The 26,703-nt window shown below is 49.2% G+C and overlaps 1 protein-coding gene across 1 annotated transcript in view; it reads left to right on the top strand.

Annotated features, from left to right (window-relative positions):
* NXN (nucleoredoxin) overlaps positions 1-26,703 on the top strand; it is a 46,905-nt gene that overhangs the window by 7,225 nt on the left and 12,977 nt on the right. Inside the window, exon 2 of the mRNA XM_040082652.2 lies at positions 26,124-26,241. Within this exon, the coding sequence (XP_039938586.1) occupies positions 26,124-26,241 (118 nt within the window). The remainder of the gene's footprint in view (positions 1-26,123; positions 26,242-26,703) is intronic.

Below are 26,703 nucleotides of genomic sequence, written 5' to 3'. Positions count from 1 at the left end.
ATTGCAACCAACAATTAATATGTAAAGAATTTGCAGCCTTTGTTTAGTGTGAGCGGGTGAGTGACTGCTCAATCGGGGCGGTAGCTGAGCATCTGCGATCCGATCAAACCCACGCTGGGGCTCAGCCAGCCCCTCTGGCCTAAAAGCAAAGGGATGAGAGCCCTCAACGAGGCAGTGTGGGGGTGCAGGGTCCCTGCCTGTGTGGGGAGAGCCCAAACACCACAGAGAATCTGGTTCCTAAAGGATGTGTTCCTAGTGATAGCTGCTATTCCAGCATGGAGACCAGGAGTGGTGCACAGGAGGGGAGCAAACCCTCACCACAGCTGAAGGCTTGTGATGAGGAAGGCAGCAGGGATACCTTGGGACAATTCTTGGATGCATCTCCAGGCAGACAAGGCATTGTAGGCAGCAGGGTGGTGTGTGGCATTCATTGCTGGGTGGTTTCTGCAGCACTGGAATCTGTCTTGTCCAGCCAAGGAGAGAAGCTCCAGGGTCCTCCAGCAATATTTTGTCTGTCTTCGCAACTGTGGCTAAATCCAGCTTGACTTTAAAATATTTTCATGGAGAAGAGGCACAAAATTCCCCAAGTAAAATGAATTTGGCAGGAGTAACTAGATTTTAGTTACATGTTTGAGGTATAAAAAATAGCTGGTGGCATCTTCAGCTGTGGGCTGAGACCCCAGGGAGTGGGTGGCAGCTGGCACAAGGGATCAGATCCCACCGGGAGGGATCTCAGCAAGGCTGGGCTTTGACAGCTGAGAAGGGAACATTATTTTACGTTTCAGGGCAAGGATTTAAAAATCTGTGTGGGAATTAAGTAATGTTTGCAGAAGAGAGTATAAGGCGACTGAAACAAATTGCAACTGCATGAGTGAGCCGGAGAGAGAAATTCTAGTTCTCCTTCGTTCCCAAGAGATTCCCACTGGAGGGATGAAGTCATAGCTATGACTTCATTACTGTTAGCTCAGGATGCTGACAAACGAGCCCGTTTGATTTGTGTCAAGCTGACGGGGGCACTGCTCAGGCTCTCTCCGCGTGCCCTGGCAGTCTCTGCCCTTGCCATGACAGTGGCAGAAGCGGGCACCGCTTCGCCAGCCAAGCTGATCCAGCTCAGCATTTGCTTTTGAACTGCCACTGCTTCATCCTTTGTTCCAGCTCTGAGCTGGCTTTGATAAATCCTGCTGGGCAGAAGGCAGCAGCCCAAGGATGGGCAAGCAGCAGCCTTGTATTAGCCAAATGTCTCCATCAATGCCCTGTGCCTGGCATGGGGAGCATTAATGGTACCCAGCAGTCCCAGCCTGGCTTCCAGAGCAAACAGAGGGATGTAGGATCTCACTCTCATGACTCTCAGCACTGCTGTAGGAGTCCCTTTTGGAAAAAGTGTGAAATTTATTGTAATACACGCTGAGGATCTTATGGCGGATCTGAGCCGCTAAATCCTCTAAACCTGAGCCTGCAACTTCATTGACAGGGCCTCTCACTTCACTCAGCTCCAAGCTTATGGTTTCACTGCTCCAATATTTTTCCATACATGGAAGCATTCCTGCCCCAGCCTGGGCTAATCCTGACATGCCACTGCATCTGGATGTTAGCTCATTTCTCGCAGCTGACACTGTGCAAAGGCAGATGTCTGAACTTAGTTTTGTTTAAATAGATGTAATTCAGCCAGCAAAAGTCTCACTCCATAGGTGAGGATGGGAAAAAAAAATTAAAAAGAAGAAAGGAAAATAGGTATTTTTCCATTTTATGAAGCTCCCGGGGCTGTTGGGTAGATGAATTATTCAGGAATGCCATACTTTGGAAAGGCATAGTTTAATTTGCAGAGGGGTAACAAAATATGGATTTGTTGTCTCTGAACCCATCTCCTTGCTCTGTCAGTGCTGAGGGGCCCCTACCCATCCCATCAGAGGATGCTCCTGGTCGCTCTGCTCTGCTGGCTCTTCAAAGTCTCTGGGCTGTTTGATGTGTATTTAGCAGCTCGGTGGAGCCGGGACTGCTGCACTCCTGCAACTGAGCCGAACGCCTCGGCCATACCCGAGAAAGAGATGCTTGTGCTGCTGAGCTGCTGCTTGAGCCGGGGGCCTGTTTATAATCCCTTCCTCACCAGGGCAGGCTGTAGGATTTAATTAAATGTCTGTGAGGTGCTCTGCGAGCCTCTGCTGAAAGGCCCTGCGTGAGGGCAGTGCCTTTGAATAAAAGCTAGAGACCTTCCCCAGCCGACGGGAAAGAGTTGAAGCTGAAGCAGTGAGACCCTGAGCAGATGTTGGTTCTCCCCCACCTGGGTAGTTCAAAAGGATTATTCTACCTCTCCCAAAAGAAAGGAGAAACAGGGATTTCGGTAGCGTTGCCAGGGATCTCAGCTCCATTCCCTTGTGCTCACTGCTGGTTGAAAGGTTGCATGCTGGGCTGGTGATGTGTGTGGAGTGTTTTGGTTGTGGGCTGTGCTCTTGTATTTGCAGTTCAGCATCCGCTTGCCTGGCCCTCGTTGGGGGTCTCAGTTTGTCCACTCTTTGCTTTGCTACTGCTGTTGTGTGCAGGAATAAGACAAGCTGAACTGAGCCAGGATAAAACAGGTTTCAAATGAACCAAGCTGTGTGATGGCGTGGGAAGGAGATGACAATTTCCAGATCTGCTGTCAGATCTGTGAAGCAGATGAAACTTCCTTTGTGTGGCTGTTTCAACCCCTGAGAACAAAATGAGTCCAAGAGCTGTTGGGGGGTCTGTGGTGTCCCCAGCCCCACTGAGGGACCGCTGTCCCTCTGTCTGCCCTTCCAAGTGCAGCTCAGGGTCTGAGCAGCGGCAGCACCCCGCTCCTTGTCACAGTCTTGGGTCTGGTGGGATTTTCAGCATCAGACGGATCACCAGAACATTAGAAATGTTCTTCCCCTTCATGTTTTTCTGACTACTGTTCTGTCACTCTCAGAGCAAATCAAAGGGCACCAGGCTACAAATCCTGCCTTGCAAGTACTGCCTGGGTGTTTGGCTTGCAGGATTGCTCCTCTTTTATCAGCTGATATCTGGTGTTTTAAGAGGGCAGGGAGCTGTGCTTATTTGCTTCTGAGAGGCTGATGACTCTACCAGCTGATTTTTTAGGATGCTCCCTTTTTGATTCAGGTTTGTGGCCATAGAACAGATGTCCCTGTGTGTGTTACATTACAGGCTGCTTCTAATAAGCTCTTCCCTATAATCTCTGCTTGGAAATTTGCAAATAGCTGCATGCTTAGGGAAATCCTGCTGGCTTCACCCCATGGGCAGGAAAGCAGAGGTGAGAGCGAGCTGGATGAGTGACCAGAGTGGGGCTGTGCTGCTGCCACAGCCGTGATTTCCAGGTCCCAGCACTCCCAGGAAAAGCCCCATCTCACACAGCTCACGAACACGACCCCGAGATTGTGCTCTGCTTCCCTCAGCCATTGCCCCCCGCTGCTTCTCTGCTGTGTGCTTCCAAAATCGCTTCGTTCCAGGGTTAGAAAAGAGCCATTTTTGTGTCCTGAAGTGCTGGATTTCACAGATAGAGAAGGGGAAAGGTCTTAATGCCTGCAGCTTGATCTGCTAATCTGAAAGCATGGGAAGTTGTTCCTAGGGAGATTTGCTGCCCGGCTTTCTCAGTGCGACTTTGCACAAATAGGGTTTGTTCCTACAATGAGCTGGAGCAGCTGGATGCCTCCCACCAAGATTGCTGATATTTAGGTCTTTGATTTTGGCGGAGACACGCAGCAATAAATTAAATGAGTAGGGGAGTTTCAGAGAGTAGTACAGATGGTGGGAAACTGAGGGTAGGAACTACTTAAGTGCTAACGTATGGCGCAGCTTCCACTCCTTTCTTTCTTAAACGAATGCAAAACGCCATGGGCTCCTGTTCCAGGGATTTGGCCTCCTCCTTGTCTTCAGAGACCTCCAGAAACCACCTCTGTTACAGTGTTTTCCTGATGATCAAGAAAGGAGTGTCCTGTGTGTGCTTCTGCCTGTGGCGCAGCAGTGCCCGCAGTGCCTATCTTCATCCCAGCCTTTTCCTGGCTTGCTGCATGCTTGGTTTTCTGCTTTTCCCTCTGCGAAAAACAACTGCCAAATGAGATTTCTTGTATCGTTTGCTTTTTTCCTCAATAGGTCTGACCTGGTTTTGCTTTCCTTAAGCTGTGAGGATTCAAGTGAAGCTATTTCATTCCTTTGTCCCCCTCTGTCTGCATTAATTCTCTGTGTCCCGACTGATGGTTTAATCACTGTATGTGACAGGAGCATCCAGGGCTTCGATTGGTGTTTATCTCTTAGGTGGTGCGCAAAACAGATGTTTGTCACCCTGGTAGCTCCCAGGACAAGTTTTTGCCTAGAGAGGCAGTTTTCAAACCAGTTAATTGCGGCGTTGTGAAGCAGAAGAGCAGGTGGCTGTCCCTGCCCTTCCCTGCAGGCATGTCCCTGCCGCTGTGTGAGACCAGTGGCTCTTCAGGTGGAAAGATGGGGATGTGGTAGGCTGGGAGGAGCCTCCTAGGCTGGGAAGAGATGTTTTGGAGAGGGATGGTGAGTGTGGGAGAGGCAGGTGGATGGAGGGAGATTGGCATGAGGACCAGGCTGGAGCAAGGAGTGGTGCCTCACCTGAAAAGTCACTTTGCTTCAAACAGCCCAGATTTGAATTGCAGGATTTAGTAAATTTTAAAAATTAAACTCCCTCTGAGCCCTGCATGTTTTGTGTTGTTCTTTGGCTCGGGCTGACCGAGCAGTGGCCTTGTGTTGAGCCACATCCAGATCCTGGTTTGATGTTTGTCCCCACGAGGATTTGCTGCAGGCTTTGCCGCTGAAAGAGTGGAGTCATCTGCATAAACCCCAGTAAGTCTCTAGGTTAAGAGGCCACCAAATACCACCTCTGTCTATGGCCATGTCTCTAATTATGAAAATAATAACCCCAGGCAGAGCTCATGGCCCTGCTGGTGGCTCAGGGTGTGTTGTGCTGGGCTCTGTTCAGAGAACTGCATTTGAAGGGGATGGTCCTTACCCTACAGTTGGTTATGTAGGGCCGTGTGTTACCTCCCCACCATGAGAGTGACAGGCCAGGCTTGATGCCTCCTGCATTGCGGACACGCAGCTTTGGGATCTGGAAGGGGAAGTGCAGACTTCCCTCACCTCCCTTCTGTCTTCATGGTGCCGCCTTCTCCAGGCTTGAAACTAGAAATGGGATTTACACCTGCCACGTTGCTGGGGCATAATAAGTTCCCTCAAGGTGGTGGCTGCCATCTCTGCCTGAGTTCATCTTCATCTCTTTGCTCCCTTCCTGAGAGCTGGAGCAGGGATTTTCCAGAACAAATCCTGTTACCCAGGTGCCTCCTCAGCGAAGGAGTCGCAGGATGGGAGCGCCCCATGGAACATAAATCTGTTAGCAGATGACATCACAGGTGAAGGCTTTTAGGGTTTCTTTGCCAGAAAGTGGCAGTGTTGATTGCCAGGCTTAGTAGTGAAGAATTTGAAGTTGTGATTCATCCCTCAATCTATGTCTTAAATATGTAGTAGTAAAGCTTAGGAAAATCTATGTGTGTATAAAGTGTTTCCTCTTAGGGAGCTGAGAACCCCTTAGGTGCAGCAATTACTATTTTACTTAATTGGGATTGAAATACCAAATGCTCAGAACATGCCAGCTCGTGTCTGTTATGGGGAAAACTCAATTGCTCAAGAGAAAGAGCTTTTCATCCTGTCTGGATGGAAATCTATTGAAAAGAAAAATACCTGACATTTTTTCGTCATCTGCTCAAACATCTGTCTGGGCTCATGGAGGTGGTTCTTGGTGGGGAAAGAGGCAGCTCTTTTCTCTCATTTGTGAGAGGCAACTCCCAAAAAGGAAAAGGGTTCTTTACTCGTTCTCAGACTTGTGGTATTTAGTTTGGTATTTTACTTTGTAATTACTCCAGCAATTAGCACAGCTACAGATTTTGTGTTCTCTCTGCTTCTCGCACGGCATTTGCTGGCCCTGAGGATAAGCCTGCCTTGTGCAGGAGCACAGGCTGGCCCTGGAGAGGCTTTGGTGAGTTTAAGGCAATCAGGACCTATGTAGATGCTGACTCTGACCCTCTGCAGTCAATGAGACCATGCCTGGTCCTGAGCTGCTCCTGCACAAGTCAGTGCTTTGCCTGTGTCCACCTACAGCTGCTTAGTGACACAAAAATGAGGGGCAAACTCCTGTGTTTACCTTCAGCTGTTAAATAATTCCAATCATCCTTGCAGTAGCTCAAGGTGCATCAGTGTTGCTGCTGTGGTTTCATGGCCAGAGCGATGCTGAGAACATGAACCTTGTAAAAAGAAATTAAACTTCTTCTGTAGCTGAGCAGATTGGACATTGTGTCACAGAGATAGAAAAGTCCTGCCTGATATGAGCTTGGGCAAACGCTTTTCTTGCCATTTTGTGGGTTTTTTTCTCCACCATTACCCGCAGCATTTGCTTTGTTCGGAGCTTCAAGCTATGTGAACTGGTGTGTAATTGCCCTGGAGGGTACATCACACTGACACAGAGCTGCCAGACACCTTCTGATTTCAAAGTGCCATTTACTCACACATTTTCAGTGTTTCTTGTTTGTGCTGGTGAAGGCAGCTCCCAACAGAGAAATGGATATTGGTGTGAGCAGCTCCCGCTGCCGTGCTGAGCCTGTTCGGCTCCTCGAGTGAATGAGCAGCCTCATTCCAGCTTCCCTGGTAAGGGCCACTAAAGGACACCACAGGGTTCTCCCCCGCTTGCTTAGCTAAATGTCACTAAAGAAAATAAGTCGATAATCAAGTCCAGACCTTTTTGCAGGAGGTGCCGTGCTCTTCTCCCACGCTGCTCTCCTTCCCCTCGCAGTGAGCAGAGGGTCCCTGCTGTGTTGGAAGAAGCTCGTTGGCTTGGTGGGGTTCAAAGATCCTGCAGTGACCGTCCAAAGAAAAATTGCTGTCCCTCCACTCTCCTGCTTTTAGCAGCCCATCTGAGCCCATTTTCTGCTCAGTTATGAGCTCTTCTTCGTTCTGTTTATGCTCTACTTACCAAAAGATGTTGGAGCCAGATGATTTTTCTGCAGAGGATATAATTTCATTGGAGAGGAGTGGCAGTTTGTAAAACAGTCCATGGGATTAGTGTCACCTCAGCTCCTCCATGATATTCCCACCCCCTTCTTTAGTATTATTTCTTTGAAAGCTGAAATTTCCATTGCTGTTGATGCCCTGCCAGGCACTCCAGCAGGACATACTTTCCCTTGGATGCAGTTCAAGAAACCATCATTTCTTTTCTCTTATTGTTTCTCATCAAAGGAGAGGAGCACCTTCCCTTCACTGCTCTGCTCCCTGGCTAAAGTAGCCATGGAATTTCATCGGTCCAACCATACTGGAAATGTGAAATGGAAATCATTTTGGTGGCATGGAAGCTGAAGCATTCATGTCCTCAAGAAAAGAGACTTGAGCATTTAAAAATGTGTTCACAATACTGGTAGAGGTCTTGATTAAAGCCTGTGCATGTCATTGGAATGTCTTTAATTTTGAGGATGAATCATTTAAGTAGTCTGTTGGGTGAACTGGTGTGTGCCTGTCCTCCTATGTGTCCACCTGATTTACCTGATGTCTCCTTAGCCCCACCTTGACTTACAAGAAAACCACAACAGCTGATTTGTTGGGGGAAAACCTCTTTTCCTAGAGAGAATACAGAGGTTCAGTAGATTTTCAGAGAAGATGTACGAGCTTCACTGGCAGGAGAACCAGCGGAGCAAGTCAGCGGCGGATTTGAGATGTTTGCTTTGTGGCTTTTGTCTAGCAGAGCCTGAGCAGCACATTTGATGTGTAGACATGTTTTCAGACACTTTGCATGGAGAAGGTGTTGGCAGGTCTGTTGTTAACACCCTCGCCTTTAGGCCGAACTATTGAAAATTCAAGTTCAGCTTGAATCTCATTTCAATGGCTTGGAAGGCTGCAATCTGATGGGCCGAAAAAAATCTCATCCAACTCCAGCCCTTATTAGGAGCTTAATCTGAAGTGCAGCCAAAGCCCAATAAAGGAGGGGGGAAAAAAAAAGAGAAAAGAAAAAAAATGGTAAAATGGAACAAGAAATGTGCATCCAATTTACAGTATTCCTCTGCAACCTTAATTCATCCCCCTGTATACATTACGATGCCGTTTGTAATTACGGGATCACGCACGGGTTTTTTCCATGGCACCCCTGCCCTTGCTGCTCCTGGAGGGATGGGGTTCCATGTGTAGGACCTCAGCCCTTCACAGGCTTGGAGGCAAGCGAGTGAGGCACGTGATGGAAAAAAGAGAGGGTAAAATGCTGGTTAAGGAGACGGGAATTCCTGCTCTGCCGCTGCTGCTGCAGGGCTCGGGGATGGTGCTGGGTAAATTGCTTTTCATGCACAGCGAGGGACTTGATTTTCCAGGTCCCCAGGGTGAGGGTTGAGTTGCAGAAGTGCCGAGTGCTCCTGCTGCAGATGATCTCATGGGAAGTTGTACGTCAAACATTTAAAACGCCGCTCCGTGCTATTTATTTTTTTAAAAGGGAGCTGGAGGCTGATGCTGGAACTGGATGCTCAGAGCTTCTCTGTAACTCTTTTCTTCGTCTCTAAACCCGAGGTGTTGTGAACGTAGTTCTCTAGGATTTTATGAAAATAAATTCAGAATCCTTTGAGAAGACTCCCAGTCTGCAGTGGCAAGACGCCTTCATTTTTGCCTTGGAGCAGCACATGAAAAGTGTGAAGTGAAGAGAGCTGAGTGCTGTGCATGCACAACCAGCCGAAACCCGGAACTGAGTAATTCCTCTCTTGTTGAGCATCTATTCTTGGTTCTAACTGCGTCAGGACTGTGTGCACACATGGTATGTGGCCGTGCTGTAAAGACCCCTGCGAGTGGACTGGATTAAAGCTACAGAGACAGCATATTTCTAGCACATCCTCGCTTTTCAGGGCTTGGCAACCGTCCTGTTTTCTTAATGCAGCCCTTCGGGTGCAGCGTGGGATAAATAACAGCACTGGGCCAAGCGGGAGGGCACAGGCATCACTCTCTAGCGAACAGTAACAAGGAGGAGGCTGAACAGCTGAGTCCTGGAGATGGTAATTCCTTTACATTTCTGACCTGTAGCATAAAGTGGGAGGTTTTTGGATCAGCCAGGAAGTGTGTAGTTTAGGCTGCTAATGCCAGATGTCTGCTTTTGGCTTATCTGAACATGGGTTGTGTTTGATCTTTAGTCTGGACCAGTGTTGTGTGTTGGAGCCTCTCTTGCAGAATAACTCCTTGTGTCCATTGAAGAAGGTCGAGGAAGTTATTTTCTTCCGTGGTTTTATGGAACTCTATACCGTTGTCTGTCTCCAAGGAAGACGTGACGCACGATGGCTTTGCAGCTATGCAGCCGATGGAGAGGCACATAGCTGTGGATACTGCCTCAGGGATGCTCCAGCGAGAGGGCTGGAGAGCCAAGAGGGAGCCAGCGTTCCTCTCTCTGCTTCAGTACCCTTTGGACTTCGTTCCAGCTTATTTCCTTCCTCTCAAAACGTGGATTAGGAGCTGAAAGCTCTCTGCAGGAGGAGCAGCAAGGAGAGCCCCATGAGAGGTGCTGTTGGGAGGAAGGGCAGCGCTCAGTCCTGCTCCTCCAGGGCTGTCCAAGGGTTCGAGCAGAGCTCGCTTCCATCAGCAGATGTTGTCAGGCGTGCACAGGCAAAACCTTGCTCTAATTCAGTAATTATAAAAATTCCTGGCAGAAGCTGCGTGTGACTCAGCTGCAGAAAAATTACTTAAGGGAAAAAGAAAAGTTTACAGAATTAGACTGACTTTAGCACACAAGAAGGGAAGCTGGGGCTCTCTGTAAATCCACTTACTATAGCCCACCATGTCTTTTCCTGGAGAGAGATGAGACGGGACAAGCAGAGCAGTGGAAGCCCAGGAGCTCGTCCTCCTCTGGCCACAGCTCCTTGAGGCTGACAGAAGAGGAAGGATGGATGGAGAGTTCCCTTTCCACTGTTCCTCAGAGCCAGTGCTCAGCCTGGAGCTGGCTCTGCCTTGTGGAGGAGGGCAGGGCAGCCCCTTCCCTGCCAGCCCCGGGGACGGGAGGAGGCGGCTGCTGCCTGCTCAGCGTTTGCCTTTCCCCTCACTGCACACACTGGCACAGGAATCCGAGGAAGCCTCAGACAGGTCTTGACTTATCTGCAAAGGGTGTTTGCAGCGCTGTCTCCTAGGGAAGCTGCCTTTTTTTCCCTTTGTAAACATTGGATTTAATTTTATTTTTGTTAAAACCCACATAACTAATTTCCCTTGGAATCTTTTGCAGGCGTCTGCTCTCAGTGTGTTTTGGCCTCGCTGCCCAGTGCTGGGTTTGAATCCCAGTCCCAGTGGTGGGAAGTTTTTAGAATGAATGCCAGTTGTATTTTTTTCTTCAACAGAATCACAGTGTCCGCCTGTGGGTTTTGAACAAATATCCTTGGTTTTATGTTTGGCTTGCAAGTAGCCAGGATCCAAAGGGTGCGTAGGGAACCACAGAGATTCGGCAGGGATGCAGCACTTCCCCTTTGTCAAAAATGACTGCATTTTTCTTTTTTTTTTGTACCCTAGCATGCACCTCCCGGACCCTGCTGCTGTGCCTGGCTGTTCATCCGTGCCTTTGTATAGGGCTGTGGTGCAGGCACCCAAGGGAGGTGTGTGACAGCCACAGCAGTGAGTAATTCAAAATCACACCTGGGGAGTGTGGAGTAGGAAACAATCCTGCCTGGTCCCTTTGGGGATGGATGTGTCTTCACTGGCTTGACTTTTCAGGTGGGCAAAATATATTTGCTTGCACTCGATGCTGAATTTTCTCTCTCCACCGGTTCCGCTGTGGTCAGCCCCTCACAGCCAAATGTGTGTTACACTGGCTCTGTTGTCCAAGTGCTTTTCAGCATTTCCATTACAAAGTCTAGTTGCAGTAGCGCTGAGTTGTCTGCAAAGTTGCTGTTATTTGGTTTTTTGTTTTATTTTTTTTTTTTAATACACCATTCACTGAGGAACTTCTAAGAACACACAGCTCCCTGGTGTCTCCAGTGAAGCAGTAAAACTGTGGCACTCATCAACTGTACTTTTTATAGTTCCTTTAGTCTGCAGTTTTTCTTAGTTCTTTTCCCTTTGATGTTCCCTTTCACTGTCAGAAAAGAAGTTTGACGCTGGTTGGGTAGGTAATAGCTGGTTGATGTTATAAAATATAAGTAAAAAATGAGAAGTGACTGTGTGCTAGTGGTATCAGCAAGAACACCCAGTGAGAACAGTTGATTTTGGTGTTGGGGAAAATCAGCATAAACTTGTCTTTTGCCTGTTATGGGAGAAGGAAGCAGAAATTCTGCAAACAGGTTTGTATCTGCATGACGCTTTCATAACTGAAGAGCCGTGTATATCCTAGGAGAGGCTTTATTTAGTCCCTGGAATCCTGAGTTTTTAGAGCATGTGTTGGCCATGCAAACTCTCAGCTTCGCCATAAATCTGTGTTTTGGCAGTGCTTGTCCAAATGCCATATTATCCAGAACGGAGTAGATAGAGGATTAGAGCAGAATCCTTTGCTATTTATGGACTCCCTTGGGGAATACATTGTGATACTCTTTTGAATGGGCTGAAAGGTAACCCCAACAAGCCAAAGCTGCAGGTGCTAAATCTTCCCTGTGGCCCTCCTGTAGATCTGCAGGGGGGATGGAGGGGGATATTTCAGCTTGCAGATCTGAAATAGCCTCGTTCTGCCTTTAACCATCTGCCACCTGCTGATTCCCTGGGATTCAGAACAGAATCTGGGACTCGTGCTTGTTTATTTATTTATTTTTACAAACAGGCTGGCTTTGGAGCTTTAAATCTCTCCTTTCCCTAAGCAAGCCCAGGGTTGAAAGGCATTCATTTTGTACAATCTGTGGAAGCATCTTTCTTGTAGAAGTCTCTCATCCTTTCCCGTCGGCTTCGGAACTGCCGTCACCAGCGCGGGTCCTGCGTATCCGGGTGTCCCTGTTGGCACGGAAAAGGAGGAGCAGGCTGGGTGCCAGGCTGCCAGACGGAGTCTGGAAATGTTCAGCAAAGCTGCTGGCTCAGGCTGTCCTGACGCCCTTCAGCAAACTGAGCAGCAAGAGCTTACCCGAGAAGGGCTTTTCTCGTCCTTTTGAAGTTGTCAGTAATCCAAAGTGCCGCCAGCTCTGTGCCCAGAATTTAATGTGTCAGGCCCCAGCTCTGCCCAGTGGAGGGAGGAGCTGCTCAGCCTTCCTGGAGAAAGCAGGAAAGACCCAATCCAGCTGTGTTAGAGCTACTGTAGAAGGTTCTGTGCAGGTGGACCTCTTCCTTTGGCTGCTTCCTGGCTTGCCTGGGCACCTGGACCCTCAGACACCTCTTCCTTTGCCCACCACCTTAAAAACCACGTGTGTAGTTTATAATGCATAGAGCAAACGCCATAAACTTCATAACTTGAAGACAAAACTTTTCTGTAGGGTTGCAGCCTTACAGACCAGCTGGCTCTGGTTTGGTTTCTCAGAGTTTGGGAATTCCCTGGGTTTGGGTGTTTATCCCAGCTGCCCAACCCCGGGCAGCCCCTGCAGCGTTGTGTCTGCAAGGGGGCCAAGGTTGTGCTCCTTTCTCATTCAGTGGTGGCAGAGAGCAGTGCAAAAACTGTGAAGTGCAGGTTTCTTTTGCAAAACTCTTGGTTTTTATTAGGAGCAGCAGGTTTGTTCGTGGAGAAGGGAGCATCTGCTTCATGCAGGGCTTAACGTGGCTCATTTTCATGTGTGCTCACTGAGAAACAGCAAAAATCAGGAGCAAACGCATGGCCAGGGCTGCCTTCTCCTTTATGTGCCTTTTGAACTGAGTAATATGCGTGGCCTTGCCTTTGTGTTTACCTTAGGGTTTGTTATGACATTGAAGATGGATTTTTCCTGGCTCTTGCACACACAGCATGTAAAACCAACACAGCTCAGTACACGGTCAGTGTGTGAAGCCTGATGCAACCTGGGAGCTCAGGCTGTACTTGGATGCACCCCATTGACAGCAGCTTTGATGATCCTAGTGGGTCCCTTCCAGCTCAGGATATTCCATGATTCTGTTCTACAATTCATTGCTCGGTTGCCCCTCTCAGACTGGAAAGCTCATATCTTCTCGTGCTTGTAGCCACTTGCACTGCTTGTCAAACACGGGGGCTTGTTTCAGATTGGTTTTTTTCTGGAAATAGGGATATTTGGGAGAAGAGAGATCTTTGAGGTATTTCTGTCTGTGACCCAGTGAGTTCTTGGTAGCCATGGTGAAGGCGTGTCTCTGCATCTGCAGCTGGTTTTGCTGTCTCCTTTTAGCACAAAAAAAAAAATTGCCTTCTAATCTTGGGATGGTTTTTGTACAGACTTTTCCTTCAGTTCTCAGTTTCTGAGCCCGTAGTTCTTACCTAGGGAATTGGAGTTTTTTCCTCCTGTGCATCCTAATTCCTGGGAGATTATGTAATTTATCGATGCTGGCTTGTCAGGAGAGACTTGGAATAAAAGCCTTTGTAGTGTGCTGCTTGGCTGGCTGTATAAACATGAAAGTACCAGGTTTTTAACTGGCTTGCTCGCATGGCTTTCCTCTGCAAAGCTTTAGCCAAAACACTCCTCTAGATAAAAGAATGCTGAGAAAGTCCAGGTCAGGCAGAGTTTGTCTGAGAAGGGGTATAACATTGATCTTTGGTTTAGTTTTATTTCTTGTAACCTCTCAGTAAGAGCAGGGAATGAGGATAAATTGTTTTCATCTCTCAGCGGTCAAAGATTAAGATGGATGAGGCAGTGGGTTGCCTGGAAGAAGCTGTTAAGTAAGAGCCTGGCTGTGACTCCTCTCTCTCGGATCTTGGATGAAGCTGACTTTGCGCTTCCTGCTTCCCAGGCGCGCTTCCCCACACTCCTCCTTAAATATCCGAGCTGGTGAGTGATTGCCTTGAGTTTTCTGAGGTCTTTGAACTAAAATAAATGAGAAGGGCTCTGGGAATTAGGCCTCCCATCGGTCACTTGCCTTTCACCTCTGAACACAGGGGCTTGAATCAGGTATGGCATTAAATGCACGTGGTTTGGAGCCCCTAAGGTCACATCCTGCTAAGCCTCTCGTGGGTGATTGGGAGGCCCCTGGCACCTTCTGCAGTGCTCTCTTGATTTTCATTTTGTTGATAAGCATCTGAAGAAGATGCTGGTTGGATCAGGATGGGGGTTACACATCTCAGACTGGACTGATGGTCCCTCGTGTTCTGCTCTGAATGCTCAAGCACTGATGGGGAAGGAATATTGGAGAAATACCCAAGTTTTGGGGCTCCCTGAGGTGCTGCAGTAGCTGGAGTTTTTGAAGCCCCCAGAGAATTCCCTACAAAACACATGGTTGCTGTTTGCTGCTGTTGGAACAGACAGTCCCCGATTGGCATCTTTCATGCTGTCACTAACTGGGGCCCGAGGCTTGAAGAAACATTTTTACCCTCTGTCCTCTGTGCCCCAAGCCAGGGGTTTTGGGGAGGGGAGGTGCTGGGTGGTGGTCAGGCAGGACCCTGGGCACTGGTTCGTGGCAGGGTGGCTGCCTTCCTTCTCTTCCTGCCCTTTGATGTGCTGTGGGATATGTAATGAGCATCTGCCCTCTAAGAGAAAACAGATTTGAGTTCTGAAGTTGAAAAAAGAGGGAGCAATTTTGTTTAATCATTTTCACACAGATCCACAGCGTTTCTTTAAGAGTGAGCAGCATCTGGTTCAAGGGCAGCCTTGGCTGCTTTGAGCTCTCCTGCAGCTTCTGCAGTCTCAGGCAGAGATTGATGTTCCAGATGCTGTTCTCAGCAATCAGATCAATAATGTGCTTATTTAGACTTTTCATTTTTTAAAGGGGGAAAAAAAAAAAAAAGTAGATTATACTTTTTAAGATCATCTGAAGTATCAAAGATCTGTGAGGGGTTTTTGTTTTGTTTGTTTCCCAGATCAGGGCCCTGCAAATTCTTACCCTGGTTATGAACACCGCTCAGAAGGCCTTGGTACCTGGTGTTCACCCATTCCCTCCCTTGAGCTTCTAGCCACTGCAAGAAATACAGGATTTTTTATTCCAAGCACATTTGTTTAAAGAAGAAAATACTTAAATGCTGTAATGCCCCTGTGCCCTGCAAGCTGCACAGGCTGTCCTGGTGTGCACTTTGGGTTGTCTCCAAACTTGTTTGTGTGTGTGGGAAAATCACTGAGTGACAGGGAAAGCGCTGGAAAGCTTTGGGGATTTGATTTAAATCTGATGAAAATCAAGGCTGCTGCCTGTTCTCCTCTGCCAGCACCCATTGGGGTGGCTGTTAAAACGGCTGCTGTGAGTTTGTTGCTGTGGTTTTCCAAACCCAGGCTTGTGATTTACCCATTTCCATCCAGCCAGCATCAGTGTTGCCCTCCCAGAGCCCTGTGGTGGTCGGTGTGTGTTGCTTTGGAGGATGTCACTTGCCAAAGTCCCTGGATTTGGCAGGAGAGCTCCAGGAGTCCCATGGGAATGAGGTCCTGAACCACTGTGCAGCCTTTATCTGCTGCCTTGGCAGATTAGCTTTAATTATGGAGATGACAGAAGTTCCTTGGGAGGCTGGGGCAGTGTTTGGCTCCTGGCATACCCTGGGGCTGTCCTGGGATGAAAGTCTCTGATGGTGATCAGTGAAAGCTGCTCACCAAGGGGAGCAAAACAGCATCATGTCCACCTCAGGGTGAGTTTGGCTGCTGGGATGGATCCTGAATCCGCATTTGGCTTTTGCTGACAGGAGCACATGGTGTCTGAGCAGGCAGACCTGAGGTCTAGGCCAGGTGTCACATGTTAATTTTTGCCCGTTCAGGTTCTGCTCACGGTGTGAGATACAGAAAAAAAATCCCACAAAGTAAGCCAGAATTAAGCCGCAGGTTTTGTTCTCATTAGTGTAAAATCAGAAAATCTGGTGTTTCTGATGCCTCTAAGGAGAGAAGGAGAATTAACTCCTGGTGAATGTAAGCAGAGGATACTTAAAAGGCAAATTGTTCACATACTTTCTTTAAAATTTGCATGAGTGTAGCAAAAGGTCATCGAAACTGCAGTCTCCTCCTCAGATCCTGCCTGCCGGTGGCTGATTGCAAGAGCCTGTTGCTAAGTGTTCCTGGAAACAGAATAAAGATGAAGCAAGATAATTGAACAAAAGGAGGGGGAAAGCTTGGAGCTCACAGCGGAACCGCAGGGCTGCCAGAGGAGATGAGTGTGTTGGAGTTTGACTCGGTGGCTGCGTTCAATCAGTTCTGACCCAGGGCTGGGGAAGGGGTGACTGAGCCTGAAACTTCATGGCAGATCCTTGGAAAAAGTCACTTGGACACAAGTGGGTGATTTGCTCGCGTTTCCTGTGGCTCATCCGACTCCAAACACTTCCTAGCACTGAGGCTGGAGTGGGGATGGGAAGATAGACTGTGCTCCCACAGTGCTTTTCCTGGATAAAATCACTGTTCTTGCAGCATGGATTTAGTTACCCTGGGATCATCTTCTGGAAAATTCAATAATCATGGAAAGCAGCCGGATAAAATAAGAATGCAAGCAGACAAATCCAGAGCTTGACTAAAGCAGGAAGCCTTCAGCTCCAGGTGACTTGAGGGGTATTATCTGTCCATCTCAAGTCAGGCTACTTCAGGAAACAACTGATGGTGGTTTTGTATGTTGCAGAATCAAATAAACCCCAGTGCAGTTCCTTTTTATTGCTGAAAAGACAAGGAAGCAAAACTTCCTGCTTAACTTTTAACTTTGGTCTTTCTCTAGTTGAAGCTCTTATAAAAACCAGGCTTTCTCCAACTCTGTGAATCTATTTCCTGGAAACAGTTTTAGTAACTGTTTCTGGAGCGATTTTTATCATCCCAGAGCATTTTACAAACTGAATGTAGTAAGAGCTGAAATACAGCCTCGTCTGAGGAGGGTCGCTGCCAGTGCACAGAAGTTTTTGGCATCCTGTAAAAGAGCACACAATTTGCTTTTTTTTTTTCACAGAATCTCCCTTATTCTCACCAAAAACATGAGGTAGCCCTCCTGTCACCCAGCCCTCTGTGTCACCTGCTTTGCTTTTGACTCAAAGACTCGGTGGCAGAACTTGTGCTGGGTATCCTTGGCTCCCTGAATCCTGCAGTCTCCGAGCCTCCCCCTCCAGCTGGGGCTGGCTGTCAGCAGAGGGAATTAATGCGATGCATCTTATCTGACATTTTGAACACCCCCGTGGGATTCATGTTTCATCAGTTCCTGGCAGCAGCTCCTTGTTTCTCCACGACTGTCTGTGCCATGCTTGGGGTGGCAGGAGGGACACGGCGGCCAAGGCTCTCTCTCACCAGTGTCCTGCCTTCATCCATGTGCTGACTACAGGCTCTTGGCTCTTTGGGAAACTCTCTTTTCTGACTTTCATCGATGGAGCTTTTGACCTTGCTACTGATTTTTCACTGTCCATGCTCATCTTAACCGGTTTGGCTGTTGCACGATGCCTTGAAATGAAGAAGAGGGAATTGCAGGCTGCTGTCCCATTCCTCCCCGGTCGATGGCTCTGGAGCTGGGGGCCTCTTGTGGCTCGGTGCTGGGTTTCGGGGACGGATCGAGTTCCCTCACTTGCCCTGCACCTGGTCCACCATGTGTGTGTGTCATAAACCCCTCAGCCCTGTCCGCTGGCCCCATACTGGTTGTTCCTCCCCTTCCTCTGTGCCCAGCCCATATCATGACTCTGCTCCTTTCCCTGTCCCTCCCTTCCCTGTTCCCCAGCTTTGCTGGAGCACAATGTGGTGGAAAAGCAGCTCTGCAAAAGGAGTGGATGAAGAAATGGCTTCTCCAACTTCCACCTGCTGGTTTGTGCTGCAGTTGAGGTGTTGGTGCATCTGAGCTCTGGGCAGCTTTGTTCTGCCCTGGTTATTAATGTGTGCAGCTGATTAATTGCAAACGTGGGACTCTCAGTGGCGTTTTCCCATTTAGAGATCGTTGGCTGGGGCAGGTTTACATTTCCAGCCTTTCTGCCAAGGGGCTGAGTGTCATTTTGGGGAGCAGGAGGGAGAGAAGTGCTCAGCAGGAGAGCATTTCCCAGCAGCCTGTGTTACATCTGTCCTGCCTGTGTCATGCCTCACTCGGATGCTCTTCCCGCAGGGCATCCGGTGTTGGCTCAGGCCAGCAGGGCTCTGGGGCTCAGCTGTGCTGGTGAAGTGTGATAGGAGGCCACAGAGGCCCTGAGAACACATCATCATCAGCGGTTTAGCCCAGAGCAGCCTTGGTGGGTTGATAGTTGCTCAGGGTGGTCTTGGGGCTCCAGAGGAGAAGTCCCCCCAAGCTCTGTAGCTGCTCTGGGTCGGCACAGGCTGTGGGATCCCTTCCACCCCAAGAGCCGAGGAGGAGCACGATAACTCGGAGCTGTCACTGGCAGGGCTTGCTCTTTCCAGCTGGAGCTTGAGAACACCTGGCTCTGGTTAGTTCCTGGCATATTTTGATCTGTGGTTACAGAGTGAATCCCTTGAGCTGCGCCGCCCTCCCGAGCTGTGAGCGGAGCCTGTTGCATGCAAAGCCCAGAGCTGCCCCCGCAGCCAGGGCTGTGGTTGTGGCCTTTGTAGCTCTGCAGCTGTGTAACCTTTGCATGAAAATCCTCCTTGGGTTGCAAACCAGGAGTGCTGCCAGATGAGATTCAATGCTGTCGGCTCTGAGACGCCGAGATGGATGCAGCTGTAGGGAGGACCAGAACAACCAGTGCAGCCTCTCCTGAGATCAGCTGGAAAAGAGTGGCTGCTTTTAAGCAGTCTGAGTGTTTGCAGTGATGCAAGAGCTGTGTTGAGTGGAGGTTTTTGTAAGGAAGCATCACAGTGATGTGATGGATGAGCTACTGCATTTCAAAAGGTGCTGTGGAAAAGCAAACTTCCCATCCACTCAGTGGGTACTGCAGCAGCAGTGGGCACAGGAGGCTATCTGAGATGTCTTGATAATTTTACAGGAATCTTGTGTGCGGCTGGTCTGGGGGATGTCCTGGTGCTGGTTTGTCACTGCTTGGGAGGCTCCTGGCTGCGGCATCCTGGAGCCCTCGCTCCCCAGGGTGTGTTACAGTGCTAACAAATACTCCATTGTTTTCCAGGATTTTGTTGGTCTGATTGTGTAAGGTTCCCTCTTGGATTAACCACTGAAAACAAAACAGAAACCCCACTAATACCTCATTGTGTGCATTAAACAAAACAAAAAAACAAATCCCGATTTCCCCGCTGATTTAAAAGGCTTTTGTGTTTGGTGGGAACTCTGTCTAAACTCAAGGCTTTTCAGAAGTGTTTGTTTCTTAATGATCTGGGGTTGCAAGGTGTTTGACCTTGAGATTAGTGCCAGCACTCAAGTGAACAGTAGCAGCAAAGGCAGTGGGTAGGAAAGCCGTGTCCTGGCAGCTGTCCCACTTCCAGTGACAGATGAGACATGGGACCAAGGGAGGCCCTGAACTCCAATTCAACATCCCACACTCCCACCCCACCCCTCGCCTTTCCTATAAACAGATGGAAAAATACCCCTTTCCCATGGAGAGACAGAAATTATTATATTTTCTTATTGCCTTTGTGTTTACATAGCTATTTCTTACTCAGTGTTAGTCATTTGGGGGCGTAATTTATAGGGGCCGTGGATGATACTCTTCTACATGTGTCTTGAATTTTTCCCACATACACTTTTAACTCCCACTACCCTCACTGCTTTTTGTGTGTTTGCAGAAAGAAAAAATATTATTATTGAATACCTTGCTCATGTGCAAGCCCCCTTTTAAGAGGTAAAGCAAGATGTGCACATGGAGGAAAAAAAACCATTTATTGGAAATGCATGGAGGTGTATTTCCTAGTCCTGGGTGCAATGCTGCATCCTTAAATTCTGTATCATCTTTGGGCTATTGAATGCAATTTGAGAAACACTTGGAAAAAAAGATGTTTATGAAGAACATCCTCACTGTGTGGATAGACCAGCCTGTCTGGTGGCATCCTCCCTGCTTGATTTCCTGCCTGCGTTGTTATCTGTATGTTTAGTCAAATGCTGCTTCCTCCTGATCCTGAGATCAAATCAAGCTGCCATCCCAGCACCTCTTTGAAACCTGCACATGTAAAACAACCAGGCCAGCTCCGTGTCTGCTGCGGGCCCTGGGGCTTTGCTCTCCATACATCATGTTAACTGCTCTTCAGCTCTGCTCAAATTAAATGTTTTCCTATCAGCTGTGGGCTGCGGAGGATCCAGCCTGTCAGCCTGCGTGTGTGTCAGGGCGAGAGGAGGCAGCCTGAGCTCGGAGCCAGCCACATGCTGCCGTGCCCTCAGTCAGAACGCTGGGCTCGCCGTCCTTTGGCTGGCACAGCCTGGGAAATTGCAGAGAGCAACAGCCAGCACTGGGGAAACAAGGTGGTGAGGGAAGAAGATGGGAGGAAACGCCAGGACATGAGGCTGGGCTGGCCCAGGTCCCTGATCCCAGGCCTTTGGCTGTGGAGCTCCTCAGGGGAACAAAGAGCAGCCCTCAGCTGCCATGCCAGAAACCTGCAGAGAGGATTTCCTTCCGCTTCGCCTCCAAACCTTCTGCTGCTGTCTTCCCTGGTCAGGAAGAACAGAACCCCAGGGCCTCCCCTGTCCCCCCAGCAGCTGTGGGGCGATGTGGGCAGCCACAAGCTGGACCGTGCTGTGCCAGTCTCCTGCCACGGAGCCGCAGCCAGGAGAGGATGGAAGTGACAGCAGAACTTTCAGGTTGATTTTTTGATTTTTTCTTTTGTTTGCTTGCTTTGAGTCATATTGCTGGAATGTCCACAGCAGGTGCTGCCAAGCCGAGTGCCCAGACGAAGCTGGTGCTAAGGTTGGTTTTAACTGGGCTTTCAGCCATTGCAGGCAGTATGCACATGGAGGGGAGCAATGGGGTCTATATGCACCAGCAGCCCCTCTGCCCTGTGCTGTCTCAGCTGTTCACATCAATCTTGTTTATTACAATTCCAAATCCTCCCTCCTCAGCTCATTAACGTTCCCGGAGCAGACATCTCTCTCACCATTGTATTTTGTAATTAGATTTTGATTTGCTTTCAGAGAGAAGCAACAGCACAATGGACATTAATTTATCCCAAGCCTCGCTCGATCTCCTCCGTGTCACGGGGTCAGACCTTGGCGTGCACCATCTGCTCTCCCCCCACACTTGGCTGTGTGTTGTTCCCTCACCGTGTTCCCCTTCTGCTCAGGGGGATCCCTGATGCACGAAGGAAAAGGAGCAGTGAGGGAGGGCTGGAAGAGGAGCTTTTGCCCAAGCTGAGCTTGAATCGTAGGGACAGGCGTGAACTAGATTAAAATCAACAGGGGGAGGGAGCAGCCTGTTGTCTGCAGAGCCTGGGTGGCCCCTGGTGCTTGTAAACCCTTTAAGGCACGACCTAAAAGCTGCAGTTTAACACTGTCGGTGAGCGAGGACAGAGGGGTTCCCGCAGCGCCGGAGCACTGGGAATGGCCATGGATATCTCAGCCTGGAGCTGCTCTGTGTGGCAGAGCTGGAGGCAGAGCTGGGCATTGAGCTCTGCTGGTCCTGGCAGCCCTGGACCAAGGGCACTTTTCCACCTGAGTTCTGCTCGTGTGCTCCTCAGACGGATTTTGTGTTTCAGCCTGTGGCTCTTGAATGAGAGCTGAGTCCATGCTGTAATGGAAACCCCTCTGTGCTCTCACACGGTCACTCATGGGGCTGTTGGAAGGTGGGATCTTTCCAATGCCTCACCAGAATTCTCCAGAGCCTTTGAGGGTATTGCCTCTAAGAGTGAATTTTTAGAAAAGTGGCTTTACATTTGTTTTAGTACAAAGCAGCAGCCAGCCACAGCAGGAATATGTTAATTTATTGCTGCTTTTGAGGATTTAAAGTGGCTTTGTCTTCCGTTGCTGGTCAGGGTGAAGTGTGGGTTGCAGGATGAGTAGAGACCATGTCAGCCCTCTGCACCCCTGTGCAGTCAGCTCCATATGCTATGGAAGAGGGAAGCATGAGAGCTTTTATGGTCCAGTTCCACACAAGAGCAGAGAAATGCAGTCCCCAAGGAGGGTGGGAGAACCACTTTCCCAGCAGCCAGGGCTCAGTGCGCTGCAGGCAGTTGTGCTTTATCTCTGCCAGTATTCACCGCTGCAGCTCAGGATTTATGTGAGCGAGTGAATGTGACCAGGACTGATAAATCAATCAGCACAACCAAAAATAGCGCCCGGCAGCTGTTGGAAATGGGGGATCCCTTCCCCACCAGAATGAGCGGAGCAGGAGGGGATTTCATCCACCCAGGCCAGGTGCCAGCCCTGCGCAGAAAACAGCCATGGGCTGCTGGGGAGACCTCTCGTCTGACACCTTTATCTGGAAAAATTACTGTGGCTGTCTGCAAATGTCTCCCCAGCCTCTCAGCCGGGAATTCCCAGTCATCAGGATGTGGGGAATAATGGAGCCAGTACTGGTGGGGGGAGCAGCCTTGTGCTGCTGCATGGCCGATGTCTGGGGATCGCCTCAGCCCTCAGCTCATGAGAGATCTCTGAAAGCCTCTCACAGCTGGCTGTGGATGGGAGTCATGGAGGGAGCTCCCAGAGTTTGTGGTTTCCAGGACATCATGGTGATGCTTTTGTGCAGGGATAAAGTTACCGGAGGAATCTGGTGACTCTGGTTTTTCCACTGGATGGCTGCACTAAACCACCTGCACAGGAGCCAGGGAAGTTGCTGTAAGGCTGCTCAGCCTGCACAGAGTCTTGTGAAGGGCTGTGTTTCCTCACTGCTTCTCCGGTGGGTGTCCTGGGGTGAGCAGTGACTGCAGCAGGCCTGAGCCAGGAGCGAAGGGCGCTGCGAGAGGATCAGCTGCTTTCAGGCTGAATAGTCTGTAGATTATTTCCACATCTGTGTTAGCTTTGGCTTGATCCCACAGATTTGCAACAGCTGTTGGGAAGCGGAGCAGAGATCCCCTCTTTAAATGGATGATCAAATCCTTAGAGTGTGTGGAGTATGTTATTTCTATGTCATCCTCTTCACGGCAGGAAAAACAGCTTTTCAGAGTTGCTGAGGCAGCACTCTGCCCTGCTGCCTGAGCTATCATCCCATCAGCCCGCGGTCTCACAGCAAGTTGTAATTTGCTTTCTGCATCCCACACCCAGCCTGACATAGAATCCTTTGTGAAGTGTGTGGCTGTGCAGGTACCCATACCAGGGATGCCTTTTTTTTTTCTCCTGGATCTCCCTTTCTGCATGGACCACAACCAGTGGGTGTAAGCTGAGTTTGTTCCCTTTGCAGCACCTTCACATGTGCAAACCCTTGGCATTTTACCCTGAGAAAAGCTAACTAGCACAGTGGTTTGCCACAAGACAGGTTGGTTTAGGTGGAGGGCAGATGTCCTTGCTGGAAGCTGTAGTTTAGGTGCAAAATAGTGGCACAGCGTGGGAATCCCATAGGGTGCTGTCTTCAGCTTGGCTAAAATGAACCAGCCCATTTCCTATCAAGGTTCTCCTCTTTCAGGTCAGACCTGCAGCAAATGGAGCCATCAGGCTTCCTTCCCAAATGTCTGACAGGCTCTGGAAAGGCTGGAATCTGGCTGATGAGGGCCAGGGTGGTGGGAGTTGTGGTAGATCCTGGCACTCCTCCTGCAGCGCGTGCGTTTCTCGTTCCCCATCAGCTTTCCTGGCGCACAGGGGAGTCATCAAACTGAACTGCTCCCACTTTAAACAGCACATTCCTGGATGGAATTAATATGGTTAGTGCATCGAGACCACTAACTTTTATAGTAGGCTTCAAATGGCAACCCAGTTCCAGTTGCTTTGTGTGCATTTGTTGTGTTTGTTCACTGGTGTTGTGTGATGCATTTCAGTGATAAATCAGGCAGCAAATCTGTTCAAAGCAGGAAGTGCTGCTCAGGCTGTATGAAGCTCTGAGACTTGGTTTGGTGTTACCTGGGCTGTTGTGTCTGTGTTGTGTCTGGGAGCTTTTGCACAGGTGCAGGGTAAAACCTTTCTGTTTGAATTGCTTTTTCTCATTCACCCAAGGTGTGACTGAGTGTGACGTTATGTTCTTTAGGTTCAAGTCTCAGAGCTCAGTGATGGACATGCTCCCCCAGCAGCAGCAGATAGCACTTTGACCTCCTTTCATGCTTTTTGACCCTTTTGACACACACCTGGCTTCATGCTTGCTTGAGGCATTCTCCTGTGGTCCTTCACTGATGAGTGAGAAGTTGCAACTCCTGATTTCATGGGGACAGAGTGTCTGGGTTGCAGATTTCCTGTGCCATCGATGTCTGGGAGAGTCAGTGCCTGCAGTTTGGGTCCAGTGGGGCCTGATGGTTTACACATCCTGAGAAGACCCAGGACCAGCTGATGGCAAGAGTTGCCACATGTGCTGGACCTCGTAGACTGCCTGGAGCCAGCCACGCCACTCGCTGCAGTGCTTTGAGCAGGTTTGGTTTGCTGTTATCCCCTTATCTGGGGTGTTCCAGCCCCATCCCTCTGAGCACAGCGAGTCCGTGCAGCCTCTTGGCTCTGAAGTGCAGACCCCGCTGCTTCCCCAGCCAAGCAAAACTGCCAGGACCCACCGTGATGCCCCGGGGGAGCTGCTTCTGTATACAAAGGACTTGGCAAAATGAAGTGTAATGTAAGCAACTATTTAAAGAGAGCGATCAGATTGCTAGTTGTAATTTCCTTATTGTTTGCAGCACCCTGTTAAATGCCTGTGATCCTTATAAAGGGCTTTCCCCCAGCCTTTAAACTTCACAGAAGTGGTTTTTACCTTCTGTGGTTTGAACACCATCATTGTGAGGGGGCTCGTTTGCACTGAGTACAGTTTCTTTATTCTTTTCATGCCCAAGGCCGTTTGGTTTGTGAATCCATTAATGTGTCTGTTGGAAATGGAAGGCTGGTGGGTACGACCCAAACCCTTGCCTCTCTCTACATCCCCAGATTCATTCCCCTCTCGGGAAATGGGATTGCCTCTCTTTGCAAATCAGGGACAGCGATCTGCAGAGTTCTTCCTCTGGGAGCATGTGGGTGCTGTTTCTCTGTGAGGTGCTGCTGGAAGAGCAGCACATGATGTGATGGTTTCTCTGGCTCTCATACTGGCTGACACTGGTGGGCCCCTTCTGTGCTTCTCCAGTGCCTGGGTTTTATTCTCCAAACTGGAGCACGTTGTAAACACACTGAGCCTGAGGGGCTTTTTGCAGAGCAGAGCTTGATGTTAGGGGAGGGTGGAGATTAGTTTCAGTCCCCATTTGGCTCTTGGTTATAGTTTGGCTTTTGTTTGAGAGTTTGATAATTCACCACTGGGCTGTTTGCGTTGAAACTCTTGGAGAAATGTGAGGAAAATGAGGTGATGGCAGCAGCTCCTCCATGCATGGTGGAGAGAGCAGCTCTGCCAGCCCACACCTGCAGGCTGGGCTGTGCCAGCAGCTGTCGTGGTCCTGTCCCTCCTCATCCCAGCCAGCTTCTGTGCCTGAATTAAGCTCTAAATTATCCTGTGCCAGAAACATATCCTGGGAAACATGAGCCCAGGAGTGTGTGACACCCAGAGGCTCTGTCACCGATGTTGTGCAGAGCCCAGCTTGCTGCAGAGCATAGTGACCAGCAGACAGGCCCACCCAGACTGGCACGGCCAAAATGTGGCCATCCATCAGCCTGCAAAGCTGAGCTGGAGCCCCAGGCTGATGGCAAAGCCCTTAATCAGCTCCTGGGAACAAACCTGGGAAGCCCCAGTTGCAGAAGAATTTTTTTTTTTTTTGTGTTGGCCTTATGCTCAGCCTGGCTGTGTCTTGGCAGAGGTTGCTGGTTTGTTTAATGAACATGGAAGTGGGAGGGGAGGAAACAGCCAGGGAAGCATTACAAATTGCTTCAGAGCAGTGGCATTAAAAGTATTTGTGCTTACCATGTCTTCTAAACAAAGAGCTCAAAGTATTATCCCCATTTTACTTGCAAAGAAGTAAAAGCGGGAGGAGGAGAAGCTTTGCCTGTGCTCACGGGCAAGGCCACAGCAGGTGTGAGACACACAGGGGTCTCACTGAGGTCCTGAGGGGATGGTGGTGATGGTGAGGGTCTCTCTGGGCACTGGCCCAGCAGCTTCTCCTCACATTCCTTCACACTCATCTCTGAAGCACCAGCTCTGTTTCTCTGCACACCTCTGACCTCTGCTCTGCAAGATGCTAATGCTCCAAAATCTTCCTCTTCACGCAGCCAAGTTTACTTTCCTTATCTCCCAATCTCTTTTACAGCTGAAGCTGTGGAACAAGTACAGAGTCTCCAACATTCCTTCCCTAATATTTATCGATGCCTCCACTGGGAAGGTGGTTTGCAGGAACGGCCTCCTGGTCATCCGAGATGACCCTGAAGGTAAGACCTGGAGTCCCCTGTGCCACACAAACATGGACACACAGCTGCCTTTTCATCCCAGTTCATTCTGAATGGCCTGGGGGGAAGGGAACAAGGAACTATTGTCATACTTAACTATTCAAAGCGCTGTGCCTTTTTCAGCATAAAATTTTCTGCATCATTCCTGCCAGATCTTGTGTTTTGGTTTTGCTTACTGAAAAGAACAAAGAATTTCCCTCCAGGATTTTTGTCTGGAGTGCTAATGAGGAAAAGGTTAGGCTAACTGAAACATGAAGTTTGGATTTTTCCCTAATGGAAGCACATGGACAGACAGAATGAGGGCCCAGGCCTTCCATACCTTGGGAGCAGAATCCTTCCAGAATACTGAATGGGACTTGAATCAGTGACATCACACTCAGGTTAATGCATTTCCCATTATTTAGAAATTAAACAGAAAAACGTTACTGTTCTCCTTTGCTGAAG

Source organism: Hirundo rustica, chromosome 19 (genome assembly GCF_015227805.2).
Source record: "Hirundo rustica isolate bHirRus1 chromosome 19, bHirRus1.pri.v3, whole genome shotgun sequence".
Lineage (NCBI taxonomy): Eukaryota > Metazoa > Chordata > Aves > Passeriformes > Hirundinidae > Hirundo > Hirundo rustica.
The sequence above is the reverse complement of the archived record's forward strand: the minus strand, read 5'-3'. Positions and strand labels throughout refer to the sequence as shown.